Source organism: Struthio camelus, chromosome 8, assembly GCF_040807025.1.
Source record: "Struthio camelus isolate bStrCam1 chromosome 8, bStrCam1.hap1, whole genome shotgun sequence".
NCBI classification, from domain to species: Eukaryota; Metazoa; Chordata; class Aves; order Struthioniformes; family Struthionidae; genus Struthio; species Struthio camelus.
Genome location: NC_090949.1, coordinates 11,547,850 through 11,562,847, shown reverse-complemented (window position 1 = coordinate 11,562,847; position 14,998 = coordinate 11,547,850). Strand labels below are relative to the sequence as shown.

Here is a 14,998-nt window from a genome sequence, read left to right as displayed (position 1 = left end):
ATAGTACAAACTCTACAAGTATTTCTGAGGCATTATACACACTTATGCTTTCATAATTTAATACATCATGAAATATCATTTTGTAATTGTACTAGGTCAGGTTCTCTGCAGTTCAGTGAAGCACTTCATTTCACACATTGTTTTCTTTTCTTTCTCATGAAGTCTTTAAATAGTGCTGCAGGCACTGCCAATGGATTCTAACAAGCCTGCTGACATCACTAGTCAAGGGAATAATTCCCTCTAATGAAAGAGAGTGGTGCTGAGAGATTTGTTTCATAAATCATCAGTTATGGGCCAAAAAAGATTATATTAGAAGCAAACAGGAGATAAGTACAGTCTGTTAATGATGTGTTTTTGTATGCAGAATATTAGCAAGTGATACTTTCTGAAGTGTTCTGTAATCAAGTACCTAAAGATGCAATAACTAACGATAAGCACAACTTAAATGAATTTGATGATTGTGTGATAAGAGACTACCATAGATAAAAATCACTTAAAATATCTTTAAATCCCTTAAAAAATAGTAGAAACAAGGATGATTTAAGTGATTTGTTTCTTCAACTGAACCACTCATTTACATTCAAACCATTTAGAATTTTGTCTTAAACAAGTCTGCCTAACCATTTCTGTGAACATCTGTTCCTATCTTTGTCTGGATAATCTCCATGACAGTGTCCCTCATAGTTTTTAACTGCTACCTCTGTAAGAGAACAGAGGAAAATTAAATTGCGAACATGCAAACTGAAACTACTGTGAAATAACATCATATGTTAAGTGTTGCAGTAGCAATGATATAATTCTGTAATTGTCATCCATCTATTTTATAGCACATACAGTGGATATTACAATACACTGTCACTATTAAGTTTCTGATTGCCTGAAGAGATCTATTTAAAGGGCCACAGAGCACCAACAGTGTAGCCCCAGTATACCCATATGACATTTATGCAAAGCTGCAGAGTTAATTGGAGCCTTGATATTTGTGGGCTATCCTAATGTATAATACTGGAAATGGACTGAAAATTAATGAAATAACTCAAGAAGAGAGGGAAGCTAGGCATCTCAAAAGGCTAAGATCTTTCAAGATCACAAGGTGATGGTTTAGCAGTAGTAAAGTCAATAACAGGTCAAGATGTTGAACACTAGGAATTCAGAAGGAAAGGAATGACTTTCAGCAGTACTATTAAGCTAAAAGATAGAGTGACAGGAGAATATGGAGAGTTTTGACTAGAGGTGGCAGCAATACATCAGGTATAACGTAAAGACAAGTAGAGGTGCTGGCTTGATGTTTCAGGACAAGTCAAAGCTGAAGAAATAAGTTTGAGCTGTCAGTGAAGATATTTAATTGCTGGTGCTACATGATGCAATGAGTTCTTCGCACAGAAGAGGAAGTGGAGGCAAAAAATGAAAGACAGACTTTGACCAAAGGCAAGGAAGGTTCCGAAAAAGAACAGAAAGACTGCTAACAAGCAAAAGGAAAACAGAGTGCTGAGTTACAATTCCAGATGGTGAGAGTATAAAGAAAGAAGTGTTGAAAGCAAAGGAAATGGGAATGAAGAAAAGAAACCTCAGGAGTGAGAGTTAGTTTGAAAACACTGAGAAACTGGCACAAATTGAAATTCTGTAACAGATAGAAGATGATGGGACAGGGTAAACTACAAGGGACTAGAGAAAAGGAACCATGGAAGAAGGGATTAGAGATACTCTTTAAATTGGGGTGTAGGAATAAGAAGAAAGGAGTTTGAACAAAAGGATGGTGGTGAATAAATTGTGAGTTGAGAACGGAGCAGGAGAAAAGAGTTCTCAGATGGCCAAAGGAAGAGGTGGGGGCAAGACTGAAGAGACTGAGGGCTGCCAACAGTTCCTAAAACAAGCTTCAGGGTCAGGATGGTCTTTAGCATAGAGCTGACATACACATGAGTGCTTGGGGAAGCTTACTAGGACTTTGAGAGGGGCAGAAGATACATTGTTAGTCTTACTAAGATGACATTTCAACCAGATTGTTACAACTGGCAAGTTAGGTCTACATTAATACATGGCTACAAGCTGAGAGTTTGCAGTGGCTAGCAGTCAAATATTACAGTAGAGAATTCTGTTAATATGAAGTTTAGAATACAACATCACTTGTTTATTTAAAGAATGAACCTTTATAGTTTCTTCATATGATGTATGTAGGGTAGCCAGGCAATCTGTATCATACTAGGTATGCCTACCTATCTCAAGGAGGATAGGGTCAACAAGCAGGAACTGTGTTGTTGTATGAGAACAATCTGCCAACTCACTCTTGCTTTAGAGCATCAACAGGTGACAGGGACATGTAGTTGTGATATAGAAGAACAGAGCATGTTAGACACAAATCCTCCTCCTCCTCCTCATAAGGCAATTCATTACTCATGAATCACCAGCTGTCCTGTTGCCTTTCATGGTAAGGCAATCTTTCCCTTGAAAGAAAAATGAAATGTTTGTTGAATGGTAAAGAAGAAAGTTTGTAGAGAAAAATAATCTCAGTAAAGCAAGGAAGAAGTTTTCCTGGTGAACAGAAGATACATTTTGAGGAGAAAAAATATAAAGAGGTGTGATAAGTGTGCGATGAGTTTTTCCACTCCTCCACCTAATGCATAGTTAATCCAGGTTGATGGTAATCAGTATGTCCAATATGCAAAAGGTTTAAGCATCTTTCTGACAAACAGTTACTAACGAAAAACCCCACACACCCAAAAGCTCCAAATCCCCCCCCAAACTAAAAAACCTAAAAACAAAAAACACAAGCCAATGAGAACCAAACAAGCACCCCAAAAATAATAAAAAACCATACATGTTATACACATATTTGACAATTACACACAACTGAATAGGATCAAAATCAAACATGAATCATGTAGCCTATTATTCAGAGAGTTCTTTGGTGTTCAGACTTACACAGTTAAAAAGCTTCTTATAAAGGATTTACATTGCAACAGCTCTATGCTGTATATATCCTATAGGTGGAACATTTTTGCCTAGGGGTTAAAGTGATTTTCATGCACAATGAAGTCACTTTAAAAAGTATGTTTATGCATGCATGTGCTTTTAACCCCACTCCATCCTTCCTCTGGCCCCCAGGAGTTTGGTAAAACCTGTCAGATATTTTCCTTGTATAATTGTCTTGCAACACTTAGCTTACAAATATGCTATTCCTTAATGCAGCATTCATATTTGTTATATTAACTTCCCACCTTAGGCAACAAATTTGCAACAGAAAGTGTATTTGCAATAGAAAGTCAGATGTATGTTATTTGCAGGGCCACTAAACTAGAGATTGCTTTGAAATTCTCTCATAGTAACATATTTTCTGTAAAAATTTGAATCTTAAATGTTTCTAAAGTTGCAAATTCAGTGATTACTACTGTACCATCACAGGAATGGGGATTTTTTTTGTTGCTATTTTCATATGTGCAGGATGGGAAGGATAGTTTCCTTTTTTAATTTGCAAGGAGGACTGTAAGAATGGATAGTAAGAGTGGAAAATTTAAAATGAAAGAATTTTTTCATTGAAAAGGATACATATTACCCAACACTAAGTCTCACTTATTAGTATTACTGCAGAAAATTCAATTCAGCTTTTAAATGAAATGGAAAAACATATACAATGATATTTTGCACAGCAAAATTTGAAAAATAATTACTAATTTCATAGCTCTACTTTTGTAGTATTATATTGCTGCTATGTACCTGTGTAGGTCTCAAGATAATTTTATATAGCTGAGACCAAAGGACTGAAGTGCACAAAGCTGGTTCACAATCAACTTTAAATACTGTGTATATATTACATATACACAATTTTTTATATATTGTAAGGAAGAAAAAACAATCATTTTAACAGATAATGGCTGACATCTTTAGCATTTTGGCTGTTGAAAGTGACATAAAGTTAACTTTTATATAACAAATACTGTCTTGTGGTAGCAGGTACCAAATTTCACTTTGTGCAACCTGAAAAATTCTGTTCCACCTATTTTCTGGTGCTATCTTGGATTGTTTCAATGGGAAGAAATAGTGCTTGTTGGATAAACATGATAAAGTGTGCTTGAGCGTGCATTTGGTTCCTAAAGCACAGGATTTTTCATGCATAGTTGATCTTTTGTTCTATAACTTGTGGTTAAGCTGAACTCAGTGCATGCTATTTCTATCTTCATTAATACTGATTCAGACAGAATTCTTATGATGACACTTGATCTCTAAATCCATGAATTATGCATAACATTTTCCAACTACATAATCAAGCATAGCTATGTCCAGAAAAGCTTCACTGGATAGATCAGTTCAGATTTGCTGATTTAGAAACTAATTTAAGTCAAACTTCCTGTAAAAAAAGATTCTCAAATGCAGCTATATACATCATATAGTCTTTAAGTATTAAGATGATCAAATATGTTTTTGTTACACGATTGTTTAAATTTGAACTGGACCATTATACTGCATAAGTTGTTCTAGAGCAGTACTGCAAGAATTTAGTTTGGGAAAATAAGAAATAATAGGTAATACTGCTTACTATAAAGCAATTATTAGAAGGTGTGGAACCTGTATCCAATCAGATGGACATTCATGATGTTAATTATTACAATAATAATAATAATAGTTAACATTTTATTTTAATTTTTCAAACTGAATAGAAGTACATGCTGAGTCATGGAATTTAGAGGTTTAGAACACAGCAGTGGAGAAAGTGTCAACCTGCACAATAATTTAGAGCATAGTAGCAGAGCACTTCAAACAAGCCTAGTATCCTGCACTGTCTCATCAGTGTTGAGCGAATCACTCAGAGTCCTTAGTGGGGCAGTAACATCACAAGGTTAAGGGAGAGATGGAAAGTACTGGCAGCCTCAGTGGGGGGTCCTCTGGCAACGCTGAGGTGCTGCTTCACTAGGGAACAAACATCTTATCTTCTAGTTTTGTGGACATGCAGAATGAAGATCAGAGAGCATACGGGGCCTTAGCCCACTTTGAGGCACAATGCAGGTGTAGCCTTGATACAATTAAATGACATCACATAATATCATTCTAGTTTTAAAGTTATAATCATTTTGTATATTGGTAAATAATAAAGTTGAACAATGCAATTAGTAGGACAATGGTTGGCAGCAGTTTGGGAGTCTTTCAGTGACAAGAATAAAGAATGAAATACATATCAAAACATTAGTCTCGCAGAAAGTGTTTTACAATCTTGATCTTTACCAAGTTTAAGTGATCTCCAAACAATTCATTTATTCTCCAAGCTGTGACTAGTCTGAAACTTTGAAACAGAAGGCAATTACAGTTCTAAAACTGGTAAATCTGGAATAGTTGAGTCAAACAGGAACACCTGGGTAATACCTTCCTTGTGTCCTACAAGGATAAACAGAAAAGTGATTTGATTCACCACTGCAAGAAAGTGTTTCCTTTTATAATGAGGGGAAGAATTAAGGATAATAAAGCAAATATAGCTATTAAATCTTAAAACCTGTGCAGTTTCCAATCATGTCATTTTAATACACTGTATTTCTATGTAACGTACTTAAGAGCCATAGGGTATCCTATGCCCAAGACCCACTTGCTGTTCCTGCTGTATCAGGTTGAGAGTGGCACAATACGCAGTGGTGGCTGCAAGGAGCCCAGTGACATGGTGGAAGGCAAGTACCTAAATGGAAGTGTTTCACTACCTCTTGGAACTCAATATTCTGCAGTTCTTGACAGTGAAATGAATAGATATGGGCAATACAGTACAAGATAGTATTATATAGACATAGTTCTGCAGAGCTCTTGAAGATACTTTACACTTCAGTTTGTTTGTAACAAACTGAAATCATCCTTTATAAGACCATAGTGAACCTATCAGTTTTAATTATTCTCAACTTATTAGAAATCATCTTTAAGAGAATGCATGGCCATATTGCAAACATATTGTTAGATTTCACCAGCATAGTGCATGGCAAATAGCTCCAGTAAGGAATTAACTTTAATGTTTTTCTGAACACATTAGGACATAGTTTTATTGTCCTGATATCCAAAACTCCATTGTGTCATGCTCACACTGCAAGGATGGACTACTAAATTAGGAGGCTGCCAGCTGCAAGAGAAATAGCATCTGTCTTTCCAATGAGTGGGAGCAAACATGGCTAAAAAAATTACTACCATTTGTTTTGGGTAACTGTCATTCAAAACGGAAAGGAAATGAAAAACCTCAGAACTTTGTCTGCTCAGTGTTCATCATGACCTATGCAGCCAGAGACTGATTTCCTACCAGAAGCAAATAGAAGGCCTGAAGTTAAGTGCCAGTAATGGCATTTACTGCCATTTCCTTCAGCATAAAATGAAAAAGCATCATTTGACAAGCAGTCTTGCTCTGTCATATTGATTTTGATGGAACTAATAGGCCTGGAAAGTCAAATGTGTTAGCATGACAATTCCTGTGTGAATCTCTAAACAAATCAAAGCTTTGATTCAGAGCGCTTTGAGAAGAGAGCTTCTACCTAAAACAATCATTAAAGTAAGATTAATCTTATTAGCGCTATAGAAAAGGAAATGGGCATTTTTTCTTCACTGTAAGGCTCAGACAACACACTTCATTTTAACACTTTAAATGCTTCATTTTTAAGCACTTATCTACACCTTAGGTAATAAAGAAACTTTCAGTCTTCTCAGGTTTCATATCCACTCTGTCATCCATAGTCAAGGAATAGCATTTTAAGTGATCAGCTTGATTTCTTTTCTGATCAGGTAGGACTGAATTATAACTTTTCCCAAGAAAAACATGAAGCACAAAAGCTACATTTCAATTACTTATATTAGGTTAATGGAATTTTAAAGAGTCCTTTTCCATAGTCCAGATGATTTGCATACACTGACCTATCTGGTCTGCAGGTATGTTGTTTCATCAAAATCAAAACATTTCATTTGCTTGGAACCGAATTTCAAATAACTATTCCATTGCAACAAAAATACTGTGTTCACTCACTCATTTGAAGCATCTTATTAAGTAGTGCTTAATGAGTGTGTTACTGTCTAATGGTGTTGCAGATGATATAACAAACAAAATGTTCTAAACATTATTCAACAATTGTAAGCAGCCATAGTATTTACAGTCATGCTACCTTAGGGCTATCATAAGACTTCTCTCCTAAAACAATTTCAGGCTGGTATATAACTGAATAGAAGATTTCTAGGGAGAAACAAAAAAATATGAAATTGTTAGTGACTCAGCAGCTGATCTTCTTCCTTTTGAGACTACCAAAAAAAAAAAAGCCAATGCAGACCACATGGGTCATGGTGCTTTCTAATGTGTTCTCCCTAAAGTAACGTCTGTCTTGCAGCAGGTATTCACTGTACAATAAACTATGCTAATTAGAAAGAGATGCAAGGAAGGCAAGAGAAAAAAATCCAAGAAAGCCAGGGTGTACAATGAGGGGAGGGGGGCAGAAAAAGCATGTTCAAGCCCCTCTAATCTTAAGTGATTTTTTAACATTGCAAGTGAGGGGCAGAATTTATTCAAGCCCCTTTCCCAAAACACTCATTTTAAGGCCACACTTTATAGAGGAAAAGAGATAGAAAAGAGCAAATATTTGAGGTAAAATTTTAATCTCATAAAAAGATCAAAGATTTGGATAGAGGGAGCATTCTCCCTAAAATTAAGAAAACCCCAGTACTGGGAAAGAAACTGTATCCAGAGGCCTCTGTTCTGATCACTGCCAATGGCTCCTTAAGCCTTATTTGTGTTTCTTAAAGTTAATATGCACCTGCTAGTTCACCTAGTTATATTCACCTAGTTAGTATGCACTCAGCAAAATATTTTGTCTGGCAGTCAGAGGAAATGAAAGTGTACATGTGTTATCATACACATGTAATCAGTTTCCTGCAAATATAGAAGGCTAATACAGTTTTTTCCCTTAAGTTTAAAAAAGTCAGAGGAAGGAAAAGGAGGAGTTGAACATAGAAGTGGTGTTAGCAACATTCATAATCCATTTTGCCATGGAAACTGCTGCACTGTGGAATCCGTCTGCATGGGAGCACTGGTTGCTAAGGAAAGGGAAGTAGAAGTAGACAGCTGTTAGGAAGCTATCAGAGCAACTCCTAAATGGTAGTGATAGGAGGGTGATTAGCTCCCACATCCTCTTCCTTCATTATCATTAAATCATGGCTTATTGTTAACATGTTGTTCTTTGATGGTAAGCGATTGCTGTAATTTTCTTACTTAAAATCTGAGACATTAGTTTAAAGTGTGTAAAAATAATAAAAAAAGCCACAGATACTGTGCTTGAATAATATCCCTCACTTCAATAGCTTGTGCCACTTTGTTTACCTACTAAAATATGCCCTTGAAGATTAAGTATATACACTTAGCATGCGACAGCTGCCAAGTCAAGGGAAATGTTTCCCAATAAAACTGTCACAGAGTTTACCTTGGGAACTGTGCAGAGGAGAACCAAAGCAGAACTCAGGCTATACATCCCAAGCCTACTCACCTGCTAATTAGCCCCTGGACATCCTTCCTTTACAGGTCTTAAAGTTCTCAACTATCTAGAACTGTATTTCTGTTAGTGCCAATGACTCCTGCAGTCTTGAGTAGCAGGACACTGTGTTTAACCTTAATAAACACCCAGAAAAAGGCTGTTCTTCCTCTAATGGGCATTTTTTTCCAGTCTGTTGGAAGTTTCTAGGACATTCCCATGACCCAAGCTCCTTAAATTATGCAGTTGCAAGTCTTTTTTTTTTTTTTTTTTTTGGGGGGGGGGGGGAGGCAGAAGCAGAGATTTTTCCTCATTCCTAATTCCAAATGCTTCAGAGATCTTACCTAAGACGACGTAGAGCCGGGTAGGACAGGCAAGTTCCAAACTGATCCCCAGTAGGGTTTACTCAACTCTGTTGAACACATGCCATTGCACAGTAATACATTCCAGTTTCTGTAAGTTACAGAACTCTGCTCTGATAAATGTAAATGCTTAAAACCAAGGTTATGTTTTTGCTTCCTAATCAAAGGAAGCAAAAAATGCAACTCCCTTTCTACAAGAAACAGTACAACAAACCACACCAAATCTAAGTGACTAACTAAAATTAACTGATCCCAATAAGCGAGTCAGAGGGTCTTTTATGAACTGCTTACCCTACCCTACAGGCTAATAATACCTGAACTTCAGATAAGTAAGCAAGCTCAGGTAAGTAAGCAAGCACAAAAAAGCTATATATTTTCTTCAGATATCACCCTTTCTGAACCCAGAATGGAATTGTCCTCCAATTACATAGAAGTACAGAAATATGCAGTATTAGACAACTACTTAGGGGAAGTGAGAGTATGATTAATACTAAACTATGAGTTATTTCAGCAATGGCTTCACATTTAAGAAGGGAACAACTAAAGGCAGGAAAAAATACAACAACATATCTAAGAACAAATAATTGAAGTATAGATAGTCAGTGAAAGAGAAAAGACTGAGAAGTACTCAAATAAAGGTCAAATATACTTAAGGACAGAAAGATATGTGCAAGTTTGCAACACTTATGGTATACAAAGAAAGTGAAAGCTGAGGAAGGAATTAAGTTTTACAATGATGCCACTATATTCTTTAGCAAAGGACAGCAGCAGTTCAAGCTGGAAACTGAACTCTCAAGAAGGTACAGAGAGCATGCTAGGGTAAAGTGAAAGATGGTTCATTGCTGGAAGAGAACTGGGACTGGTGAGGCAGATCCAGCTGCTTGGATATGGCAGGGAGTTCAGTGAAAACGGACCTAGCGTTGCACCCAGATCTTAGGGCAAGCAGTACAGCCACACAACTCTGGAATGAACTAAGTTTATTCTGTGTAATTAACAAACTGCTGCAGGGACTGCAGGTGTGTTCTCCCTTCCAGCTTGACGACTACTGCATAAGTAGCACTCACCCTGAATGGAGAGACAGAGACATGAAATGCATCCTGAAGACATGAAGTTGAAGTGGGGAAGTCATTACTGTTGCTTTAGTATAATCAGGAAGAGTAGTTATTTTCTGCACAACATAGCACTATAATGTTGCCTTCATGTCTCAATATTTCATTGAGACAACAACAATGAAGTCCAGAGAGGGTGATGTTTCTTCGGTGTATGACTATTGAATTAGAAGTGAACACAACAAGCAAACACTTAACTGAGACACAAACAAGGTAGAAAGAGTCATTAAAATGGCAATTTAACAGGAGGGGAGTTAAAATGAGAAGGTGAGTTAGCCTAAATATCAAGGAGATCTTCCTGGCAAAGATACAGGTAGTAGAATCTTCTTCCAATTCAAAGATCAAAAACATAGATGCTTCTGACTTTACAATACAGAGTGTCCAAGTACTATGAAAAGGATTCTACATGGAAAGGGGATGGACTAGATAAGTTGTTTTTTGTTTAACTTTTTATTACTATTCATTCAAATCTGAGTGAGCTTTTGGCTGAACACTTTATATGCTCCTCCAGTTATGCAGGAAAAAACCCACCACAAATGATTAGTCATTTTGAAGAGTTATCATTTATTATCTTTCATACTCAATTCTAATACTTCCTTTTATATTTCAGGGTGCAAGTTGAATTTTATATGAATGAAAATACATTTAAAGAGAGACTGAAGCTCTTCTTCATCAAAAACCAAAGATCAAGTAAGCAGTTGGGTTCCATTAAGCATAATTATGATACTTTGGGTTGAATCCAATCCCATTAGAGACAATAGCAAATTTCTCACTAGTTGTCTGCTGAGCTAAAATTTTAGCCAATAGGAGTCAGTTTTACAGCATTAAATAGCACATTAAATATTTTTTAAAAAACTTGAAAAAGTATCATTTAAACTTAGTTTTTTTTATATAGTTATGTGATTTTACTTTATGGTGATCGAGTTCACTTATTTGCATGGATCTGACAAGTCATGACTTTGTCCAAGAAAGCAAAGCTCCAAGATATTGAAGAAAATCTACAGAAATATCTAGTTCTTGAAACATTTATTTTTTATTAAGTATTCCTAATTACACTTCAAAGCTGTATCTGTACTGCAAAACAAGCAAAAGTTTGGAAAGGAAACTCAAGGGGGAGGCATAACACATTTGGGAAGATTGAGAAGTAGGTATCTCAGTTAGAAATGCATTCCTTGCCTTTTAGTCCGATTTGACAATGCAGCTACATTGACATATGCACTAATTCATTGGCCATCATAGAAGAGAATAATGTGGAGGAACTAAAGCATTTATCATTATATATAAAATATTTATGTATGTATCTCCAAGTAACTGGCACAAAGGAGATGAAAACAGTAGTTGTCTGCATGTTATAAAATCTTGATTAGATGAGTTGAGAGCTGAGGAAATTCATTTTACTTCCTGTTCTTCTGTACAGAAGATTGATTTTATGTCCATTCACCCTATAAAAAAGGGAAGTTACAATTGCTTTATACATTAAGCTTCTCTAGAAGTATGCATTTTAGCCTTCATAATACAGTTAAGATGAGCCCCTGGTTTTGTGTCTGGGAAAAGACAGAAAGGGGTAAGGAGAAAGATTCCTTTCTCAGTGTACAATTTGAGCATAAGTCCCAATCCAAAAAGCATGGAGAGTAGATTGAGTTTTTAAAAATAAGACAGACCACAAGATCTTTTATCTTTAATAGCTAATATTATAGAAATTAGTTTTACATCACAGGACAAGATTTTTTTTTTTTTTTATTAGTTAAGCTATTTTTAACTTCCCAAGTGTGAAAGAGATGAGCAAGTTTAAATGTTTACATTCAAAGTGTCATTGTTAATGTAGTATGACTTCTCAACTAGTTTTTGTTCTCCTCTACTTTTCTCCATATGAACATATGCTTCTCTTCAAGTACTTTATACCTCTAATCTTCAGCCTTTGAGATAATTGACATATCGTGTAAGGGACAAAAGAAAAGCATGGTCCTGAACTGGAAAAGGGGTATTACTCCAGCTAGAAAGGCAGTCTTGGAAGTTAGTTGTAAGAGTAAATAGCCTTCCATTTGTCCCTGCACTGTGCTACAAAACAGCAGTTTGATGCACTCTTGTTTACTTACTAAGAACATAAAGTCATGACCCAACTCATTGTAAATCTCTTTTCAAGGATAAGATAGAAGAGTTCTGAACATTACCTAATTGCTTGAGATAAGGCAAGAACGTACTCTCTTTTTCAGTTAATATGCAAGTCTATGGGGAAATAGATATCTCCCTATATACATATATAATCCACACACATACTTTGGTGACAGAATTAAAGACCATACATCTAGAAATAGATACCTTTCTGATTATTAGCACAAAATTAAAGCATAAGCTAGTTAATTAGTATGAATTCATGGCCATTCCTGTGTGAAGTGCTTACCCCTCTGACTAAGCACATTAAGAGAATCGTAAGTTACCATACTGGGGCATCTCTAAGTTAGGATTAGGTAAGCATGATGTATTGGTCCAAGGGAGAGGAATTACTTGGATGTTTATTTGATATAGGCAAGAGTGGGAAACAACTGTTAATTCATGCTACTGCAGATGAATTAATACTATAAACAAGAAATACACTGGAGTTCTCCTACTCAGTGTGCTTGATGGTTGCTGGAGAAATTAAGTTCTGATTAATCCTCCTATGTAGTGATATAATATAGAAATGAGGTAAACTTAAGGTAGAAGTGTACTGTGTTAGTAATTAAAACAGCCAAAAACCCACTAGTGAGCTCTTCCTGTAGCTAGTTAGTAGAGATACTTTCATTGCAAGTACCTTTCTTCCTAAGAGGTCCACAGGAGAGAAAAAGCTCTAAGAGATAAGGCATGTTTTCTCCACTGTTGAATTAAGTAGCTTGTTCATGGAAAGTAAACTTGAGAATGGGGGCAATTACTGTACTTACAGTAGCATATGCCATAGGTACGCCATGCCTCACCAGGATCCCACAGGGTATACAAGCACTGCTGCTTCTTTTGATATACACAGTATAAGGAGCAGCTCAACATGTTGAACAAAGCAATTTTCAGTAGAAGCAATTGGAAAAATACAGCAACACTTCTACTCTACTGAATGAGGACAATTAAAAAGCCCCACATCACACACAATATACAAAATTAGGAAGTTTAGCCAAACCCTCTTACTGTTCCTTAGGATCTTGGTTCTTACTCAAATACTCAAAACCAAAATGCCTCCAAAATATCCTTTATCTCAAAACACAAAAACACCACAAAGCAACAACAAAACCTGCATATGGAATAGTACCTGCCACTCATTCCAGTGTACTTTATATGGAAATTGGAGGATTTTGTCACACTGAGGCTTCAACAAGCTGAAAAGAAAAGATTGCCCTCTAAATCTTGGGTGGTCGTCCGCAAGACCACAGAAAAAATACCTTCACATATTACAAGTCTACCTCCTATCATTGCTGAAACTACTCACAATTATTTTCTCACTCTTTCAGATATCTATAGTGTGATATATACTATTTGCCAAACAGTTTTTAAACCAACTCTTAAGACTTCACGAGCGGGCTTACATAATCAGAATTAGAAGCAATAGTATGTGGTCTTGTCAATCAGAACAGCCAACTCTGGCATCTATGAGAAAACTCATAGATGTTTTCTACAGAATAGTAAATTCTAATCTAAATAATATACAGACTTTAGCATGAGATATCATGCATTTCAGTCATTATTCCAGTTTTGAAGTAATTTTTTAAATGGACAAAACAAGCCTTCATCTCGGTCTAATGTCAGCCTGGCTTCCAACCAGTGTTTTGCCAAGCAAACGTATATTCAAGACAGTTTACAATGCATCTAAAACATTTCACAAAGGCGTCAGCCAGCTACAGAGAAGTGACGACATGTTAGTATGACTTGCTTGTACTTGCCAAGCTGACAACACTACATTATCACAACTTAAAATAAGTCTCAGATGGAAAAATAAGTGAAGTTCCAATTCAGTGGAGAAAGAATAAATGAAATAACCATCTCCAGAATATGAATTATTAACCATATGTTTTGATCCAACTTCTAAAGCCAACTGCTACTGAGATGATTTTGCCAAAAGACAAAATATGTTAAAGACTTACTAGAAACTTTTTAATCGTGTCTATTCCAACTCTTTCAGTAACTATGGTGGTTGTAAGGGAAGAAGAGGGAAAAAGGCACAGCTGACAGAGATATAACTGAAAGGAATAACAGAAGGTAATAGCAAAGTCTTCATCTGCTGTCCCCTCTCAGTTTGAATCAGACCAGCTCTCTAAATTGGAGGATTAATCTCTAAAATGCTCATAAAGGAAGCAGCAAGAATTTGTAGTACAAGTGAAGGTCACAAGCAGTGCTGATGAAGTTAGATGCATCACTTTATACATAAGAGTACCTGAAAAAAAAGCAGACACTTGTTCAAACCTGATAAGGAAACATTAACATTTGATGTAGTTATATTTATTTCATGAAACAAACAGATTTTGAACTGTTTATATCAATTTTTCTTTTAAAAAAGACAAAAGATGTAATGTCATGGTTACAGGGGCACAATGAAATTATAATCTTATTAAACAGTGTATAACTGGATAACAGGGTATGATTGATGTAACCAAATAGAAGTCTCAGGCACTAAAGTCAAAGTATAGGTAGAGACATTCTGTGCAAATGCCCATGCTACTTGAACAATCTCCCTGTGTAAGGGGAAAAAAAGAAGTCAAGTCAAACAAACCATGTTGATACACCAACAGCATGTCAAATAGAGGACAAAAAAAAAAGTCAACTACCAAATAAAAATACTTGGTTTTTAAGAAAGTTAAAACTATTTTAAAATTGCAGCATTCTCTGGCATCTACCCTGTCTCCTTCCCCCATTTGAAATCCTACCACTCCACAGTGGTGAAAGAAATGCAGTTCTTCCAACTCACAGATGACACGCCTGAGTCTATAGAATATTTTGACCAGTAAGAATACTTAATTAGTGGTCCTATGTTAGTTATTCTAGCTTTAGCAGGGATGATTGAATATGCTCCCTGTGACAGCACATCCTATTTCTACTTCTGCAT

The 14,998-nt window shown here is 36.0% G+C and overlaps 1 protein-coding gene across 2 annotated transcripts in view; it reads left to right on the top strand.

The window, feature by feature from the left end:
* KCNT2 (potassium sodium-activated channel subfamily T member 2) overlaps positions 1-14,998 on the top strand; it is a 158,351-nt gene that overhangs the window by 21,869 nt on the left and 121,484 nt on the right. For both annotated transcript variants that reach the window (XM_068952241.1, XM_068952240.1), the window contains exon 2: positions 10,544-10,623. In XM_068952241.1, coding sequence (XP_068808342.1) covers positions 10,544-10,623 — 80 coding nt within the window. The remainder of the gene's footprint in view (positions 1-10,543; positions 10,624-14,998) is intronic.